This window comes from Coffea eugenioides, chromosome 2, assembly GCF_003713205.1.
Source record: "Coffea eugenioides isolate CCC68of chromosome 2, Ceug_1.0, whole genome shotgun sequence".
In the NCBI taxonomy this organism is placed as follows: domain Eukaryota; kingdom Viridiplantae; phylum Streptophyta; class Magnoliopsida; order Gentianales; family Rubiaceae; genus Coffea; species Coffea eugenioides.
Genome location: NC_040036.1, coordinates 11,393,789 through 11,412,950, shown reverse-complemented (window position 1 = coordinate 11,412,950; position 19,162 = coordinate 11,393,789). Strand labels below are relative to the sequence as shown.

General features: G+C 36.5%; 5 protein-coding genes across 6 annotated transcripts; 4 read left to right on the top strand and 1 right to left on the bottom strand.

Moving 5' to 3' along the window:
* The first annotated feature begins 2,868 nt into the window (after nucleotides 1-2,868).
* LOC113763703 lies at nucleotides 2,869-3,963 on the top strand. Of its 2 annotated transcripts, none has more exons than XM_027307602.1 (2): nucleotides 2,869-3,368; nucleotides 3,729-3,963. In XM_027307602.1, the coding sequence occupies exons 1-2, from the start codon at nucleotides 2,924-2,926 to the stop codon at nucleotides 3,782-3,784; spliced, it is 501 nt and encodes a 166-aa protein (XP_027163403.1). In that variant the 5' UTR covers nucleotides 2,869-2,923; the 3' UTR covers nucleotides 3,785-3,963. The 2 variants fall into 2 exon arrangements, with proteins under 2 accessions (XP_027163403.1, XP_027163404.1); XM_027307603.1 differs by lacking the exon at nucleotides 3,729-3,963 and adding an exon at nucleotides 3,496-3,549.
* A 4,272-nt stretch (nucleotides 3,964-8,235) lies between these two features.
* LOC113756394 (transcription factor DYT1-like) lies at nucleotides 8,236-10,408 on the bottom strand. Its single transcript, XM_027300081.1, has 6 exons — nucleotides 10,232-10,408; nucleotides 9,872-10,048; nucleotides 9,574-9,750; nucleotides 8,854-8,935; nucleotides 8,458-8,647; nucleotides 8,236-8,329 (listed from the first exon to the last, which is right to left on the bottom strand). Exons 1-6 carry the CDS (start codon nucleotides 10,406-10,408, stop codon nucleotides 8,236-8,238), a joined length of 897 nt encoding a protein of 298 aa, XP_027155882.1.
* Nucleotides 10,409-12,421: 2,013 nt separating this feature from the next.
* Nucleotides 12,422-13,863, top strand: LOC113761940 (pentatricopeptide repeat-containing protein At3g13160, mitochondrial-like). Its single transcript, XM_027305137.1, has one exon. The coding sequence runs from the start codon at nucleotides 12,507-12,509 to the stop codon at nucleotides 13,650-13,652; it is 1,146 nt and encodes a 381-aa protein (XP_027160938.1). The 5' UTR covers nucleotides 12,422-12,506; the 3' UTR covers nucleotides 13,653-13,863.
* A 1,910-nt stretch (nucleotides 13,864-15,773) lies between these two features.
* On the top strand, nucleotides 15,774-17,145 carry LOC113762691 (pentatricopeptide repeat-containing protein At1g55890, mitochondrial-like). Its single transcript, XM_027306249.1, has one exon. The coding sequence runs from the start codon at nucleotides 15,804-15,806 to the stop codon at nucleotides 16,923-16,925; it is 1,122 nt and encodes a 373-aa protein (XP_027162050.1). The 5' UTR covers nucleotides 15,774-15,803; the 3' UTR covers nucleotides 16,926-17,145.
* A 490-nt stretch (nucleotides 17,146-17,635) lies between these two features.
* Nucleotides 17,636-18,814, top strand: LOC113756388 (pentatricopeptide repeat-containing protein At3g13160, mitochondrial-like). Its single transcript, XM_027300076.1, has one exon. It carries the CDS (start codon nucleotides 17,636-17,638, stop codon nucleotides 18,812-18,814), a length of 1,179 nt encoding a protein of 392 aa, XP_027155877.1.
* The last annotated feature ends 348 nt before the right edge of the window (nucleotides 18,815-19,162 follow it).

The following is a 19,162-nucleotide window of genomic DNA, read 5'->3' as shown; positions in this document are numbered from 1 at the left end:
AATAATAATAGTAGTGAGAGTGACGTAGCACATTATTTGGTGACTTCTATTGGTATTAATTAGTATGTTGTTGTGTGGCGTATATGGTGTTCCTAATATTTTTCCAAAGCATGGGTCAATGAAGTGAACAAAATGAAATTCTTGTATATTTGTGCTTTCTTTAACACTTTTTATTTGGTCTTTTGCCTTCAATAACTTGTTCACGGAATTGTATAATTAACAAAATAAAATGCAGTAAACAAAATGAAATTCTTGTATACTTGCGATTTCATTAACTTTTTTTTCCCTTTTTGAAGTGAAAAATTCCCTTTTTGCATCTAAACTCCATTATCCGTCAATAACTTGTCCACCGAATTGTATAATTAACAAAATAAAAACATACTTAGACAGAACAAAAGGCAGAAGAAAGATCCAAAGCAGCTCGAACCTCGTAGTTTCCGTCGTCGGATTCGCCAAAAGGGGACAAGGGATTATTCGTCAGCTTTGATGAAGTTTGTGCTTCTTCTTTCTTCTCCCAGATTATTCACGTGACATGATTGTCACTTTCTTGCCTGTTACCATGCAGATGCAGCTGCATCCAAGTTTAGACGCAAGCAATTTGTCTAGCTTTTTAGCTGGGCATATATGCTTCAAACTTACAAAGCCTATCCCCCGACTCAAATGTCCGTTACAATGGAAACCTAAATTAAAATTTTGCTTATTGATTCTAAAAGAAAAAGCTAATTTTGAATCTATTGAAGAATTGAAAACCTAGACAATGCTTCTTTGTTTTTGTTTTTTTTTTGGTGAACATAAATGAGAAAAAAATTAGTATTTTCTTTCTTTTTCTTTATACAAAGTTTCAAATACTAATGGAATCATTCAAGCCTCCAAGACGTTGTAATTAGTTAATTAAGTGCGTAATAAAGCTACATTTTTTATTGTCAATTTTTTCTTTATAGGTTTTATTCATCACTCAAATTATTAATGTTTCCCTATGTGATGCACGAGATAATTTTTTTTTTGTTTTGGGGGGGGGTAAATTATATCAGTTCATCACCATAAATGAATAACTCTTATTTTTAATGTCACCCTTTCTATCTTTTTTGAAACATTGATGAAGTGTGATTATATATTCTTCATAATTGAATACAAAAAATACTAAGATTAATGATTAAGTTAATTGACTAATAATTGTTAAGAATTAAATTATGCTCCTCAAAATTAATGAGAGACATAACAAAAATCTTGTCCAAAATTAAACTTTCAAAAATATTATATAAACTATTGATCCTTATAAAACACAAAAATGGACATTGAGAATTAAAACTCAATTTGGTCAAAAGTTGCAAAGCAAAACTAACCAATTATTAGAAGCACGAAAAAGAGTGGTTGAGAATTTAACTTCAAAATTCAATATAAAAAGTTAATTAGAATTATTAACTCCAAGAGACATGAAAAGTAAATTGCCGAGAATTGAACCTATGTCTTTATTAAAATAAGAAACTAAAACTATAAATGTTGAAGACGCGACAAACTTAGTCGACAATTAAAGTACGACAATTATAAAAAGGAAACGTGTAAAATTAATTTCAAAGATACGACAAAGAATTCATTGAGAATTAAATATGTACTATTAATTCTTAGAGACACGATAACAAAGTCGTAGAGAGTTTACTCTCAATTTTACTAAAAATAAGAAGCCAAAAATAATTAATTATAAAAGACGCGGGGAAAAATGCAATTTAAAGTTAGACCATAACATTTTTCATAAAAATGAATTATTATTGTTAATTTTCAGATATATGACAAATAAGTTGTTGAGAATTAACGTTTATATTTATTAGAAATCGGTAAATAAAACAAGTTAATTATTAGAGAAACGACAAACAAAGTCATTGAATTAGAAATCGATAAATAAAACAAGATAATTATTAGAGATACGACAAACAAAGTCATTGAATCAGAAACCGGTAAATAAAAAAAGTTAATTATTAGAGATATGACAAACAAAATCGTTGAAAATTAAACCATGTAATTTATTTTGTAAAAGAGACCGCCACCAATTCAATTTCCACCATAATATTTGCAAAAAATAGAAATGCATACATAAAAGTCTTATTGGGGATAACAATTAGTCGATGAAAAAACCCTTGAGGACTTAAGCAAGACACTCAATTTGATGAGGAATACAACAAAAATTTGTTAAGAAATTTACTAGACCTATGTTAATAAAAGAAACCAATACCACTGATTGATAGATACAAAGAAAAGATTAATTGAAAACTAAACAACCATTAGGAATACTATTTTAGAAAGATTTGAATAGGGGTTTATTTGGATGATTTATTTGAAATAATTACTGTAGCACTTTTTGTGATGTGATGTGTGTGAGATGAAAAAGGTGATTGGAATTTGTGAAATAAATTATTTTATTTGAAATCATCTCAATCCAAACATGTAATAATTTTCAAGACAAGAAATTTTTTGTTTGAAAATTAAACCACAAAATTATATTCCAAGAAAGAATGCCAACTATTAATTGTGGTAGACATGACAAATAAGTAATTGAGAACTATGTCCAAATTTTTTTTGTTGGAAATAAAATTTACAACTATTAATTTGCGGAGATAGGGAACAAATCCTTGAAAATTAAATCACAACATTTATTTGAAAAAAATGAGTACCTTATTTTATTACTCACGATTCTAGCCCCAAAATAGAAATACTTTTGAAACCTTTAATAATTATGCAAATCTAACTAAGAGACTTAAAAGCTTGGCAAATATTAATATCTCAACAGTTAACGACGAAAATTAAAGAAATAAACATAGTATATAAGTGGCCCGTTCAATTCGCACCGTAAACCCTGTTAGAGTCCACTCTTTTGCCTTCCTACTTCATATAGTCTAAAGCCAAGTTTTTTATCCTACTTTCCTCACCCATGGCCACATTTCGCAAAAACCACCTCACGCCATACCTGACATCTGAACTTCTTCTGCACCTCTTTCTTCTTCTTCCTCTTGCATCAGGGTCAATCCATGAGCTCCTCGTCAGCCAAGGCTTGCCGGCCGGACTTTTCCCTAAAGATGTAGTAAAATCATATGATCTTGATGAAGATGGGCTTCTTCAGGTTTACTTGGACAAGCCATGTGTGGCCAAGTTTGAGACCAGGGTTTTCTTTGACAGCGTGGTTAGAGCTAATCTTACCTACGGTGGACTTACCGGGGTGGAGGGTTTGTCTCAACAAGAGCTGTTTTTGTGGTTGCCTGTGAAAGATATCATAGTTTATGATCCTTCTTCCGGCCTCATTCTCTTTGATATTGGCTTGGCTCACAGACAGATGTCCCTTTCTCTCTTTGAAGAGCCTCCAGTTTGCAATCCTCAAAGTAATGTTTTCTCTTAATCCCATTCTTCAGTTTTTCTTACCTTCATCTATATCGTAGTAAATTTTTGTTTTTATTCTTCTGAAATTCTCTAGCCTCTCTGATTATCTTTTTTTTTTTTTTTTTCTAGAAGCGAAAAATAAAGAAGAAGAAGAAGAAGATTGCAAATATTAGGCTGTTTATGGTTCTCTGATGAAATTGGAATTTATGCTGCATTTACGTTTAGAAAATAGATTCCAATTTCCTTTAAATTCTGATAGAGAAGCAAAATGCTTTTTTTTTTTTTTTAAATTTTGTGGAAATGAGTAGTATAATGCATCAATTTAATATTGTTTAATTTTGTAAATTTGAATTGAAATGCAGATGAGGTGCAGGAGAAGATTGATGGCGAGAAGGGATTAATTCAAGTTCAGAGATAGAGGACTAATTAATTGCTCAACTTCAGCCATAATTTTGATATGATCTGATCTTGGTGTTGCATCTGTGTTTGTGAAACTGAAGAAAAGAATGACTGGGATTGTCATGTAGATGGCTATAGAAATGTAAAAAGAACTGACTAAGAAATGACTGAAGTTTGAGCCTTGCAATGCTTTGCAACCGCTTCCCAAACTCGATATCTTGAAGGGTCTCATTAGAGCTTATCAGTTATATTCTGTTCTCAGAGTTTTTTTTTTGTTTCTGCATTTGGATTCGATCGCCACTGAAAGCCAAAAAAAGAAAATGAAACAAATCGTCATTGTCATAGAAGAATGAACCCCTAAAGCAAAACAGTGACGTAAGTGTTTGTTTTAGTGTGCAACAAACTATGCCAAACGAAATATATTCAAGGTCTTAGCTCTCAAATGATTTACAGCAATTGACCATTTCAAAGAAATTAAGATAAATTGTACACCTAAAAGACATTTCTAGTTACCAATTCGGATCGAATTTTTGTAGGTCACAAGATCCAAACAATTTTAAATACTCAATGTTGAATTATGAACAGTATCTGCACCGTGAATTGTTTAACAGGCCTCAGTTGGTTGTTTGGAAACACATAACCAGTCATGTGTATGTATACATGACTGATGGATACTGCCACCTTTGTGAGACAACCATTTTATCCGATGACAATTGCCTCGGCCGAACGAAGGACAGCTTCAAGAATTGTCAGAAAAATGATTGGTGAAGGCACAGATATAACAGTCCTGAACAAGAAACAGAGCTGTCCCAGACCACTGACACATTATAGTCTTCTCTCCTGGATGCCCTTTTGAAATGGTTGGCAAATGGTATAATTTATTTGCATGACAATATTATAGCTTTAGGAACGGCATTGTGGGTCCAAGGATTATTTTTCTTCTTAAGCTTTTGGCAGACCAACGGCTGTGAATTCATGTGTTTGTTTCTGTGCTTGGATTTTTTATATCTTTATGACCTAGTGCCAGCTTTGGGTCCAGAGATGTGGTTAGAAAATTATGATTGAAAGTGAAAGTATCAGTTGAAATGTTTAATTTGGGTATTTTAGAAGGAATATTTGAATGCATGTATTAGGTGGTGAGGTCAATGTTGGTTCAGCTTTCTTAAGACTAAATGATTTCAAGTTTCTTTGACTAATTGCCAGACATGAAGGTTCACCCCCGAGTTCCTATACAAGTCCAATTGAACTCCTCCTCCCCATAATAGGGATGCAGGCAAATCAAACCTGTTGCGAGTAGCTTGTCAGGATCAAAAGTTTGGATCGAACTCGATTTGATCGAATTCGAGCTCAAGCTCGAGGTTGAGTTACTCACTTTGTGTAACGAGTCGAGTTCGAGCATCAGTAATAACTACTCAAATGCTCGACGAACTTAATCGAGTATCTATATTATTTATATATTATATATTTTAATTATGAAATGGCTATTATGGGCCCGTATTTTAATAAATTTACATGAAGTAATGTTCAGTGAAAATAGTGATGAATGGCAACATGGTAATCTGATAAATCTAAAATGTAAAAAAAAATTTTTAAAAAAAAGAAAAGAAAAACTCGAGCTAGAGCTCAATAAGGCTTGCAGTTTACTTGAGTTCAAACGAGTCGAGTTTGAGCTTAATTTCTATTATGTCAAGTCAAGTTCAATCTCAAATTTATATACTTGTTCGAACTCGAGTGGCACTGATAGTAATCGAGTTCGAGTTCAAGCATGGTGCTACTCAATCTCGACTCGGTTCAATAGCATCCTTACCCCATAGGATATGAGTAATGTAGATTGTTATCATTAGAAAAAAAAAAAAAAGACTAATTAGAAGGCTCGTGATTGATTATACCCCTTACGCCTACACCCACCCCCTCTCCCCCCAAAAAAAAAAAATGATTTCATTACTGATGGGTTAAATAAAATTAAACTTACATTGTTGATCGCTGGTCTAATCATATTGCAAAGGTTAAAAGAAAAGCAAGATATTTTAGCACAACCTGTTTACATTGCTTGTGGAACTATTTGTTACGTGATGCTTCATCAACCATGAAATGCAAAGCAAGTGGTCTTTGAGTAGAAAGAGAGTGAAATCTGATGAAGGTATGATTTATGATTGTTTAAATTGGTTTGGTTGTTATTGATTTGTTTAATTTTTTTTTTAAGGGAAGAATTGGAGAAGAGAGGGACCGGCATAGCAACCCATATGGTTCCCAATTGCAGCAAGCCCATCCTTACAATCCCACTAAATCGCATTGGTCCATAACCCGTCTACAAGTACCATAGTCCAGACCTGCTTTTATTAGGAGTCGTTCCACGGACATGGAACTAATTTATTTATTTATTTATTTTTTTGAATAATCTACATTATTTCTATCCTATGGGAGAGATAGCGCGTCTGAATTATTTAGGGTGACAAAATTAAAACAAGAGACTAACCTGAAAAAAAAAAATTAAAATTGGAGATGACTGAATGAGGATTAGCTTCATTGTATTCAATTCCTAGCAGGATATATGATTAAATCTCATAATATTACGAAAGGAAACTATGTGCAAAAAATGCCAAAAAAAAAAGAAAAGAGAAGTGATTATATCTTTTAAAGTCATGATCTGTTATTTTACTGAATCTCACTGATTATTTATTGTTCAGATCTCACAGGTAACATCAATAGATGAAATCTAATGAAAGAGAAATTAATCATCGATCCTAACCTGAAAAAACAAATAAAAAAAAAAACTACAAGAATAGGGGAGGCAAAGAGAATTTAATAGACAAAATTTCTTCTGCAAATCTACTACGAGTCGACACTTTGTGAATCATCTCATCTTCTACCTTTGGTGCCTATGCTTCTAAAACCTCTACAAACTTAGTACCATTAAAGGCTTCAGTCTAGACTCTCAGCCGTGATGTTTCTGATTGTTTCTTGTTACACGGATATAACAAAAAATCGCAACAGCCAAAGAAATAGCAAATCCACCAAGGATCATGTCTCCACCAGCCACAGATTTGTCGAAAAAATGGTGTCTGCTTCTTATATGCGTGATCGCAGGATATTCATTTGATCCCGGGTTCATTCTACCACCTGATGGAGCTGGAGCTGGAGCTGGAGATGGAGAATGAGGAGGAGAAGGAATAGGAGCTGCGATGTTTGGAAAGGCTCCTACTCTTCTGGTGCCGTGCGCATATCCGATAAAGATGCATAGCTCAGATAATACAAGAGAAACAAGAAGAAGCCTGGCCATGAGAGGTCATGCATGCGCAGAAGAATGTTTTCTTAGTTCACTGAATCAATGAGTAGATTTATATGCATGGTAGACGAAACAGGAAAAAATTCCTGAGCGTGCCTTTGTTTGGAATATTTTAAGAGAAAGTAGGTGAAGCTTCAGTGACTTCGAACTTTAAAACTTACATAATGATTTCAGATTTCCATTTGGAATGGGCTGTATCTTTGGATCTTATGGTGGTAATTTACCAAGGGAGGTGTGGTTTGGGGAAGTTCGTTCTGGGATATTGAGATTCATTGGATCTTCCTTGAACACTCCTGGATGGAGGACTGGTCAGAAATAGAATAATGCGAGGTTAAACACAACTGCCTTTTGACCCGCAAGTTCCAAGATTGCCCATATAATGAAGAATTATTCTGTGCAAGGAAACTAAGAGCCCGTTTGGATTGCTATTTTCATAGAATTTTTGTAGAAAAATGTACTGTAATGATTTGATATACATGAGGTTAAAAGTTGATTACAAAATGTGTTTACAGAAAACGTAAAAAATTTTTTGGGAAAAATAGCGATCCAATTTCATGATTTCTTCTGTGATTGTTAAACATTCTCGTGGACTTGAACTCATAGGCTCTGGCATTTGCTTTTAGCCTGGTTAGCAGTTTAGCCACGGAAATGTTGGATCAAAGACAAACTTGATCTAAGTTTCTTACCATAATTTATTGTATGGATTACGTGAATATTAGATTTGACTATGGTGAAAAAAAAATCAGATCAAATAACGAGACAATATTTAAAATTAATCATGGTAAGACTGTCTGTTCTTCCTATGCCGATGCAGAGATATATATGTTTACATATTCTCTACTTGGATTGTGGAGTTCGTGGATTTGCATGCCGAGCTTTAACTTCGTCAACCCTCTCTTCAAGAATTGCAAAGATGGTGATGTTTTGTCAACTCTTAAATTCCTTGAAATAAATCAATGTCATTCGACTTGATAAATCCTGTCACCACCACCACCACCAAAGAATTAAGGATATGAAAACTGAAAACTGAAGGTATTCACATACAATGACACCAAAAATCTTACTCTAATTTTACACTGTAGCATATGGAGAAATGCATACAATGACACCAAAAATCTTACTCTAATTTTACACTGTAGCATATGGAGAAATGCTCATGATCCATGCCAAAGCCCCCACCATCTCTATGTGGTTTTCTTTCTCCCCAAAAAATGCTCAGGAAGTGCAGGTAAAAGGGCAAATGTCATGTCCTCTATGCAGTTGACACAATCTCCAGTCCTAAATAATCAAACCAATCTTTAGAGATGACCATCAAGTGGAAGCTGGTAAATGGTAATAACCTATCATAAGCAAGAAATTTCTGCCTTGCAGGTTAGTTTTTCTTGTTTATGTCTACTGTCATATACAATTGCTCCTTCTTGGTCATGAAATCAGGGAAACCATAAGCAACCGCATTGACCAAAGATAAATGTGCAGCCATAAAATTCATGCTGCGGTCGTGGAGTACAAAGATAAATGTGCGCTGCAGCTCTGTGGCTGAAACCATCTCATGTGCGTCCAAGTCTGTCGCAGAGTCTCTAAGTCCTGCAATCCTTTCTAGGATGTAGAATTAGTGTTTTTTTTTTCACCATCAAGATAGAAAAGGAATCAATTAACTACATAGCTACACACACAATAGAACCAAGGAAAATATCATACGTCATTTAATTTGGATCAGGTTGATCCTTTCATGTTTATCCCACTTATACAGAACATTTTCTGCGGGAGTGAGAAAATGGCAAAAGAAGGGAGAAATGGGAAACCTTTTCGCAGTACCAGTTTGTTGGCATCCATTAAAGGTCTACAATCCATTGAGAGGTTCATCCCAAGCATGAGGCAGAGAAACTGAGAAACAGATGTATACAATTATCGATTTAGCCTAACCAAATCTCTTCTTGTGTTTTTGTATACTTCAAAGTTCTCTGCTTATAAAGTTTCATAATTCAATAACTATCTCGGGAAGCACTCGAATCGTTACAATTATCCATCTTTCATTTAGGTTAAAAGCAATTACATGATTTTTGGACTGAAGCTCCAATGAGCACTTAAAATATTCCAGATAGGAAGCAGAAAACAGAATTAAAACCCTGCGTTGTTTTGGAACTTCATCTTGGGATATTTGAAGATCATTCTAATTTGATATTAACTGGTTGCAAGACAAACATGCAACTGAGGGCTCACACAATGATCACTGCGACTGTATTATATGCGTCTGGTGGTCTCTAGTAAGAAATTTTTGATTTGGTCTACTTCAACACATCCATCATGAATTGCCTGAAATTCAGAAGAAAAGAATGAGATCGATACTCTGGCCATAGGTAGCTAAGAATTCCAATGCGAAAAACACTCTAAAAGACTGATGTCTTTCTTTGGTGACATTAGCACAGTAGTCCTGGTGAAGACTTAACCTGTTTGATTCGCATTCCAAATTCTAGAGGAAGAGTTTGAACTTTTAAGCGGCTGAAATGAGCATTAATCCGTACCTCGACACAAGAAGTAACACAAAGTGCTCCTTTGACCGTAGTAACACTAACATCTTTGGGATCATATCCAATGACACTAATGGCCTCCATCAATTTAGTAAATCCTCCAATTTTCTTCTGGAAAACTACTTGAATCCAGAGCTTGGCTCCATTAAGGCGAGTAACCTTAACTTCTGTCTGTTGCCGGCAAGAAATACAGCGATAAAGTGGGTAAAATACGGGAAAAAAGTTTTGCAATCTTCAAAACGATTATATTATATTGCTACTAAGATCCGTTAAGGTGTTAATAAGGTGGTACCTCAATTCCCCAGTTCTTCATTTCTTTTGCAGGATCAGTAACGTATTTATTTTGGCTTTCCAAGTCCTCTTTAAGAGTTATGTCCATCTGACAAAGTTGGTCACTAAGATCTCTCACCGTATTCTGTAGCTCCTCGATGTAATCTATTGCATCAGTTATTATCGTAGCCTTGTTCATCTGCACAAAGCATACAAGTTTGAGTCAGGTAACTGGTCAATGAATTTGCATCCAGAAAATCAATCTGGTGGAAATCATGTTCCAGCTCAAACTTCTGTACCTATCCATATATGAGATCATATCTGGATAGGTTACAGAAACAATTATATTTCAAAGAAATTAAAAGGGTTTTCGGATGATTGCATTGGTGATGTTTGGGACTAGTGAGCGTAGCTCGAGCAGCCTATCACTGAGTTTCCGCCGCCGCTTCCTTTCTGCCTCAAGGTTCTTTGATTTAAACTCCTTGTGCTCATCCTCGCACTCATTTCCTTCTTCAGATGCGCAATAATCATCGTAGGCAGAGTCGCCAAGTCCTGCCATCACTTTGAGTAAAATTATATGGACACTAATATGAATGACTTTTTAAGTTATTGAGTTACAAGGAAAAAACGCAGCTGAGAAAAGTGTGTTTATATAACTAGCAGTCACACTGGTAGGGGAGAGAGAAGGGGAAGAGGGAATCTTTTAGTTAGAGTTTGTTGGGCATCCTTCCATGGTCTAACATGATCAAATGCGATTGAGGTGTAAGAGTTGCTCATTTTAGGCATGACTGAGAGAGATTGTGCACTACTCAGAGCCAGCAGTGTAGAGTGCTTACAATTTGACTGGAAAATGTTGCAGCAATAATTGGACACCGCCAGTTTTCTGATTCCTTGTGCTATTGGACCAGGTTAACCACTTGATCAGAATGTTTAACTCTCACATTTTGTCAAGTACGGACCAAGTGCTTATCTTTTCCTATTGAATTTTTAGAGAGAAGTTAGTTTGTTACCATCTCAATTATTTGGAAAATCGACAATTATAAAGAGTTGCAAGACTAGTGCTAGCTAGATACAAGCCTATAACAGAAAATACGTAGGGAAAAGTGGACACTAAAATATTTTCGTATGCATTGCGCTGTACCGCTGCAAGATGAGCTGCAAAATCTGTTTCTTATAAAGTGCTCCTACTCACACTGCCAACATTAGTAGAGGAGAGAGAAGGGGGCAAAAAGATATAGCATATGAAATGTTTTAATAAAAGTGCCTTATTTGTCTGATGATTTAAGTTAACGGTTCCATCGACAATTTTTTCGTGTTTAAATAGTTGAATCGTTGAGTTGTTGTTTGATCAACGGATTTATTATCTGTCCAATTTAAATTAAAAATCGGCCCAACTAGGTGTCTGATTCATCGATTTGAACGGTTGAACAGACGGGGGAACTGACAAGCGTAACAACAACAGCCAAACTCATCCCAAGGATGATAATGCTACTTAGCAGGTAAATTTGATTAAGGAAACCATTGTGAGCTATAAAAAAAAAAGAGTATTTAGTGAAATTACAACTGAACCAAATTACAAAAACATTACACTAAACATAATTCAACACCTCACGAATTACCAAATTGCTCTAAAATAGATGAAACTTGTAGTAAGATAGGCATAGCCTGCCATCAGCATCCAATTAATGCTACTTGCACCCAAAAGCCCTAAAATATAGGGATTGCATCCAGATAAAAGTTTCAAATAATCAGATGGATTTATTTAGAGAAAGATAGCCTAAGATCCATATACATATGCATGTAAGGAAGTAAGAAGAGCAATTTATCAGGATGACCCCTGAACTTTTGGAATCGTTAAGTTTTGGCCATGGAACTATCTAAGGTTTAGATTTCGAGCCTTTTCATTAGATTTGATTGTTAACTATGCCTCTTTCTTTTGTCTCGTAAATCGTGTGAGCACTCAGATCTATCATATTTAACAATTAAATCTAACGGAGTGGTTCGAAATCCAAATTTTAGATAGTTCAGTGGTTAAAATCAGACTTTTAATAATTCAATGGTCAAACTCCACGGTTCCATCCAGATAATTTGCTCAAATAAGAAAACATATGTGCATGTACATTGAAGCAGAAATTTTACATGCATGTGCAAATAAAGAGAAAAGCAATCACTTGTACAGAAATACAAATGAGAGTGGTGAAGATATACGCTCAAGATTGTGGACTTATTTTGGCTTGTTTAAATACACCTTGGGCAAAGGATGTTAGTTTGGAACTTGATAAATGGTATAAATTAGTTTCTTTTGTTTTTTTTTTTTTGAGTATTGTGGAACATTACATTTCGTTTCCTTTCCTTTCCCTTCATCAGTTGTATTAGATAACTTTTTAGTTAAATTTAGCATACAAAATTTATTATGAGCTCCGGAGAGTTAATTTTGGAATTATAGATTCGGAGCTCCACCTTGGGAAGGTATAAGAAGTTTATTGAAATTTAGAAGATTGTGAGCTCCACTTTTCGTTCTAAAAAATGATTTGTATTTAACCCAAGCGACGGCCGTTTAGAAGTAGTTAACTCTGAGTTTCGGTAAATAGTAGGCTTCGCTTCTCTTCGCATGATTTCTCATTTCCATCCTCCAAAACCCGCCACAAAAGCCACCAATGTCGTTCCCCTTCTGCCTCCTCCGCCGTGTTTACTCCACTGCTGTGGCCAACCCCTCAAGTGCCTCCGTCAAGGCCATCTCTGAAGATCTGTTCAAAGAGCGTAACCTCAAAAGACTCGTGGAAAAGTTCAAGCAACACTCCAACTCGGACCGCTTTCGGACGAAAATCGGCGTCTATGAGAACACAGTTCGACGCTTGGCCTCTGCCAAACACTACAAGTGGATCGAAGAGATTCTGGAGTACCAGAAACAGTTCAAGATCGACCTCTCTAAAGAAGGGTTTTCGGTTCGGCTTATGTGTTTGTATGGGAAATCGGGCATGTTTGAGCATGCCCAGAAGGTGTTCGACGCAATGCCTGAATGGAATTGCGAAAGAACTGTGAGATCCGTGAATGCCCTTTTGGGAGCTTGTGTTAATTCGGGAAAGTTTGATGAAATTGATGGGTTGTTTAAGGAGTTACCAGAGAAGTTGAAAGTTAAGCCGGACACGGTTTCATATAATACAGTGATCAAAGGGTTGTCTGAGATGGGTGCGCTGGATAAGAGCATTTCGATGGTTGATGAGATGGAAAAGAATGGGTTAAAGCCTGACTTGATTACCTTTAACACGATTCTTGATGCATTGTACTCAAACAGTAAGTTTGATGATGGTGAAAAAATGTGGAGTCGAATGGTGTCAAATAATGTGGTTCCAGATATTAGGACATACAATGCACGGCTTACTGGGTTGGTTAGTCAGGGTAGGATTGTAGAGGCCGTTGACTTGTTTGGCCAATTAGGAATTAAGGAAATAAAGGTAGATGTTTTTAGCTATTGTGCCTTGCTTAACGGTTACTGTAAAGAAGGCAATTTAGAGGAGGTGAAGAGGTGGTACAGGGAGCTCGTTGCTAATGAGTGTGTTCCAAATAAAGTAGTATACTGGACTGTCGTTTCATTTGCTTGTGAGAAGGGTGACTATGATTGGGCTTTTCAGCTTTGCCAGGATATTTTCAAGAGGAAGTGTATTGTTGGCATAATCTTGTTGCAGAGAGTTGTGGACGGTTTGGTAAAGGAATCAAAGATAGCTAAGGCTAAGCAGGTTGTGCAAATGGGAAAGTCGAATGGTTTCAAGCAATACATGCTGAAATTGCCATCAGAGGAGTAGAGCGGTAGTGAAGGTTCGCTTGTTGGCTGTCCGTGCCTTTATTCTGTTTTGCTGGCTGAACAATGTCATGTCATGGCAGTCGAAGGAATGTTGGCAGTATTGTTTCACAAGTCTGAAGCTTTACTAATATGCTACAACCTATGTTTGTTTGCATCTGTAAAAGACTCTCAGTTCCAATAGACCAGTTTTCTTGCTTCTTTTCCTTTCTTAACGATGGACTTCTGCAGAAGGTAACAGTCGGATTGAGGACTAAAAGGAACTCATTTCTGATACAATTATCTAGAGAATTATGCAATGACTGATCTTGTCAGTTTATAGTTGCTTGATCTTTTTTAGATTCTCCATGAGGACTGATTTTACATCATGTCATGCAATCATTCAATTGATTAAAGAATTTCATGAAATAAAAAGGAAACTATGTCATGTAATCACTCAATTGATTCAAGTACTTTCAAAAGGAAAACTAACTATACATTACAATGTTGAGAAATGTGATTTTCAGATGGTTGCTATTGTTGTTAAGTTGCATGCTTATGGTGTACATTTCTGTTTACCCTTCATTGTGCTGCATTGAAGTACTATATTATGCATTTCAGAGGAAATTGTGGAATGAATAAAAGGATTTAAGTTTTTCTTATTTCACTAATTGTTGGTTTAAGTCCGAGATGTATTTATTTTTGTGTTGATTGGTACTTTATACATTATAAAATCCATGGTTTTTTAAGGAACTTGACACTTACGAAGTAGTGCTGTTTCAACCTGTTACTTTAGGATGCTTCTGAAGCTAATGATTTGTAGGTGCATTATATGCAACAAGGTCACAGTCACTGCTGCCTCCTCGGAGTTAATACTGTGTTCTTGACCACTTGCTTGTGTATAACTCATCAAAATTGCGGGTAATTTTTCTTGCTCAAGTTTTGTAAGGTGTGAAGAAAATGGAAGTAGGAAAGATATTGTAACACATTATTCAATTTGGGTAAATTAAATCATCAAATTTTGTGAAATGATGGTGGTGTTGTTGGAGGTACTCTTGAGTTGTTAGCACTTCCAGTTCAGATCTTGGGCAATGTCCCTGTTATTGGATGTGTTCCAAGATCTGCGTGTTTCACAAAAACAAAAGGTCTGATTAGCACAGCGAAGGAAAATGGTTCAATTTTCCAGAAGCGCAGTGGAAGAAGGGTCATTGGTGTAACCAGTCATTTCATGTTGAATATAACTACATTGGTAGGACATTAAAGCAACCAAACGATTTCTGATTCTGTGTTTAGGCTGTTCAAATGTTGTGTTGAAGCTGCATAAGTGACATTTCTGAAATAATCTACAAGAAATGACCATATTCCTGGCTTTTACTTTTGACAATTTAGAATTTTCGATTGTGTTAATGGTCTTGGAGCAAAGTGGAACCGGAAGCTCAGAAGTTAACCAGTGCTTCCTGCAACAGAGATACATCTCTTTGCTTTTCAGGACACAGGATTTGATATTACTGTTGTGTAGGTAAGGTATTCACAAGGTCATGATTGTGACCTTAAATATGTAATGGGTAAGAGGATTGGTCCTCGGACCAACTGGCCGCCCCGATTATACTATATATTGTTAACCATTATCTCTTCTTTGAACCATGATAAAAACAGTTAGTAATACATTAAAGAGCAAAGAGATGTGAAGGGATGGATTTCAAGTGACGTGTTTTTCAAATACTCTCTCAATTTTAACACTTGACGGATTTCAAATCCAATTCTATTCTTATTTGTTTATTAAAACAACCTCAAGGGATTTGGGTGAATTCCTCCGGCCAAACACACCATGAAATCATTGGCCTTTTGCGATCAAATTATAATAAAAATTCTAACACAGTTTATATCATTTTTGACTGATTGAGTCAAGGTAACTCTGAACTGGGACCAAAAGTCCAGCGTGGCAAGTGGCCCAGTTAGTCCGTAGTTTGTATGTTTAGATGACTCAAACTTGAATTAGATAATTTGGGCTGGACATTACAAACCGTCCCCTGGAATGACTTCCATTTTTTTCTTTTTTCTTTTTTCGGAAGGATCTTATCTTGGGGACTTCTATAAGTTCTATCTCCGCTTTTAAAGACTTTTCGTTTGAAAAAGATTAACCGACCGACCGCCTAGCGCTTAACGGGCAGCTCGAATGTCTTCCACCGCCTTCAACCGTCTTCGCGGCTTATTCTCCAAATCACCCTCTCCCATCATCACCACCATCAAGGCTAATCGAGCTGCTGAAATCCGGGCTCCCATTTCCTCCAAGGACAAAAAGATCTTATCCTCAGTGAAAAAATTCAAGGAAACCACGGACAATCCCAGATTCCGCCGATACCACCACTACTATGAAGCCACTGTCCTCCGCCTTGCCAGAGAGCAACATTTCTCCGCTATCCGGGATATCCTCGAACACCAAAAGAAGTACCCTGATATCATGGATCAGAAGTTTGCAGTCCGCCTGATTTGTCTATATGGTAAGGCCAAAATGGCTGACGATGCCCAGAAGCTGTTTGATGAATTGCCTAGCTTGAATTGTGAACGGACTGTTGTTTCCTTCAATGCCCTTTTGGGGGCTTGCGTGAATTCGAAGAATTTCAATAAAGTCACTGAGTTGTTTAAGGAATTACCCGAGAAATTGTCGATAGAACCTGATATTGTTTCATATAATACGGTTATTAAAGCCTTGTGTGACGTGCGTTCTGTAGATTCTGCCATTGTTGTGATGAATGAGATGGAGAGCAGTAATATTCAGCCTGATGTAGTCACTTTCAACACTCTTTTAGATGCATTTTATAAGAACAACAGGATTGAAGAGGTAGAAAAGTTGTGGTGTTTGATGGAGAAGAAAAATGTGTTGGCTAACGTTAGGACTTATAACTCAAGATTGCGGGGTTTGGTTGCTGATAATCGAGTTTCAGATGCCGCCGAGTTGATCAAGGAAATGGGGAAAAAGGGGGTGAAACCTGATAATTATAGTTTCAATGCTCTGATGAAAGGGTTTGTTGATGTTGGGAATCTTGAAGAGGCTAAGGTTTGGTATAAGAAGATGATGAGGAATGGATGCGGTCCAGACAGGGCAACTTTTGGCATGCTTATTCCATTTGCTTGTGACAAGGATGATTTTGATTATGCATTCGAGTTGTGCAACGACGCGGTAAAAGCAAAGCAATCTGTTTATAATTCCGTAGTCCAGAGGGTCGCTGATGGGTTAGTTGAGAGATCCAAGAACAATGAAGCACAAAAGCTAATGAAGATGGCTAAATTGAAATAACCACTTATGTTCTATTAAAATGATAGCACCAACTCTTGAAAAGTGTGGTTTTGACCCTTCGTCTGATCCTTTTTTGATCTTTACTACGTTGCTGCAATCTTTTGCTATAGTTTTTTGTTGAGCCCGGTGTTAGATGCGTTAATATCAATTCTACGGGGATAGTGGTTAACTCTTCGTGAGATGAAAGTTTCAGAAATCTTAATTGCCATTCAGTGTTTAAGATTTCAAGTTATATTCGTTTATGGAGTACGGTATTATTTGACTATGAAATAAGGTTTTTTTTTTTTTTTTTCCACTTGCATTCAACCCATCTAATGTTTAATTGCACATGTTAGTATTAGTAATATATAGTGAAGTAGTTGTTGATCCACTTTTATAGTTCTTAAATATTCTTTTACCAATACAAAATAGCTCGATTTAAAATCATTAAAACATGGTTTTTAGAAGATTGAACAATGAACAATTATTGAAACCTTCCTGACGAATCACCAAAGATTCAATTCAAACTTGGATCAATGCCACATACCCCAAAAGGGCCAATTACAACCTGAATTCTGTTATATATGACTGCCTTTGTTCCTTTACTCTACCCTTCTGCGGGGATCACAAAAGATGCTGAGTGGTCATAGCCGAGCTTGATTTTTCCGGCTTCCCTCATTGGAAAAAGTTTATACTAGTATTAAACATAAACCAATGAGCAGCAAGCCGGAATGTCTTCCACCAACATCAACCGTCTCCGCAGCCTGTTCTCCAGAATCCCTTCTCCCACCTCATTTGGCCGTAAACTGACCACCCCTCAAACCCCCACCAACACTAAACTGACCCCTAAAGCTGAAACCCCAGTTCCCATTTCCTCTCAAGACAAAAAAATCAATTCATTGGTGAACAAATTCAAGAAATCCACTGACAATCCCATATTCCGTCGATACCACCACGAACATTATGAAGCCACTGTCCGCCGCCTTGCTGACGGCAGACATTTCTCCGCTATCAAAGATATCCTTGAGCACCAAAAGAAGTACCCTGACATCAGGGATGAAATGTTTGCAGTCCGCCTCATCAGTCTTTACGGAAGAGCCAAAATGCTTGATGAGGCCCAGAAGCTGTTCGATGAAATGACTAGCTTGAATTGTGAACGGACGCTTCGTTCGTTCAATGCCCTTTTGGAGGCTTGCGTTCATTCCAAGAATTTTGATAAAGTCAGGGAATTGTTCAAGGAATTACCTGAGAAATTGCCCTTGAAACCTGACGTTGTTTCGTATAATATTGTTGTTGGAGCTTTATGTCATTTGGGTTCTCCTGATTCTGCGGTGGCGCTGATGGATGAGATGGAAAGAAATCATGTCAAGCCTAATGCAGTAACTTTCAACACGCTTTTAGATGCATTTAATAAGAAGAACAGGGTTGAGGAGGCAGAAAGGTTGTGGGGTTTGATGGAGAAGAAAAATGTGACGCCTAATGCTGGGAGTTATAACTCAAGATTGCATGGTTTGGTTGTCGATGGTCGAATTCTAGATGCTGTTCTCTTGATTGAGGAAATGAGCAAAAAGGGGGTGAAGATGAATATTTTTTGTTACAATGCTGTGATGAAAGGGTTTGTTGGTGCTGGAAACGTAAACGAGGCTAAAGTTTGGTATAAGAAGATGGCGGCAAATGAACTTAGACTTCGTCCGAACTGGGCAACATACAGCATGCTTATTCCATTTGCTTGTGACAAGGATGATTTTGATTATGCATTTGAGTTGTGCGCCGATGCAATAAGAAAGAAGCGAACGGTTGATATATTCGTAGTTCAGAGGGTCATTGATGGATTAGTCGCGAGATCAAAGAATGATGAAGCAGAAATCCTCAGGGAGATGGCAAATTTCAAACAGTCACTTGTATATTAGACTCCCAAGTGAAATTCCTTGGGGATAATGATGTTTGTTCATTTTTCACTTGAAATTTTGGCACGGAGATTGGAAGAAGAGGCATTTTCAGTTTAGAACCTCCCGTAGCGTATGATGTAGCTCATGATTTGGCTACTCATCTTATTTAAGGCTTACCTCTTAGACGCATCACTTCTGGTTTTGCATAGCTGAAGATAATGTACGCATTGCTCTACAGTTCAGTCAAATGAGCAAGTATCAAAGTAAAACTCCTAATATCATGCCTGGGAATGACAAGAGAGAAGACTCAAGATTTTTCATTCGACTGTTAGGCCCGCAGTTCATTCTTTTATGAGCAATCAATGTTAT

Excerpts from the sequence above, each read along its gene's own strand:
- LOC113761940 (XM_027305137.1), top strand. The coding sequence starts at position 12,507 with ATGTCGTTCCCCTTCTGCCTCCTCCGCCGTGTTTACTCCACTGCTGTG.
- LOC113756388 (XM_027300076.1), top strand. The coding sequence starts at position 17,636 with ATGTCTTCCACCAACATCAACCGTCTCCGCAGCCTGTTCTCCAGAATC.
- LOC113756394 (XM_027300081.1), bottom strand. The coding sequence starts at position 10,408 with ATGGCAGGACTTGGCGACTCTGCCTACGATGATTATTGCGCATCTGAA. Across the intron at positions 8,648-8,853 it reads CAAACTGGTACTGCGAAAAG|AAAGGATTGCAGGACTTAGA; the intron begins GTTTCCCATTTC and ends TCTACATCCTAG. Across the intron at positions 8,330-8,457 it reads ATGACCAAGAAGGAGCAATT|GACTGGAGATTGTGTCAACT; the intron begins GTATATGACAGT and ends TTGATTATTTAG.
- LOC113763703 (XM_027307602.1), top strand. The coding sequence starts at position 2,924 with ATGGCCACATTTCGCAAAAACCACCTCACGCCATACCTGACATCTGAA. Across the intron at positions 3,369-3,728 it reads TCCAGTTTGCAATCCTCAAA|ATGAGGTGCAGGAGAAGATT; the intron begins GTAATGTTTTCT and ends ATTGAAATGCAG.
- LOC113762691 (XM_027306249.1), top strand. The coding sequence starts at position 15,804 with ATGTCTTCCACCGCCTTCAACCGTCTTCGCGGCTTATTCTCCAAATCA.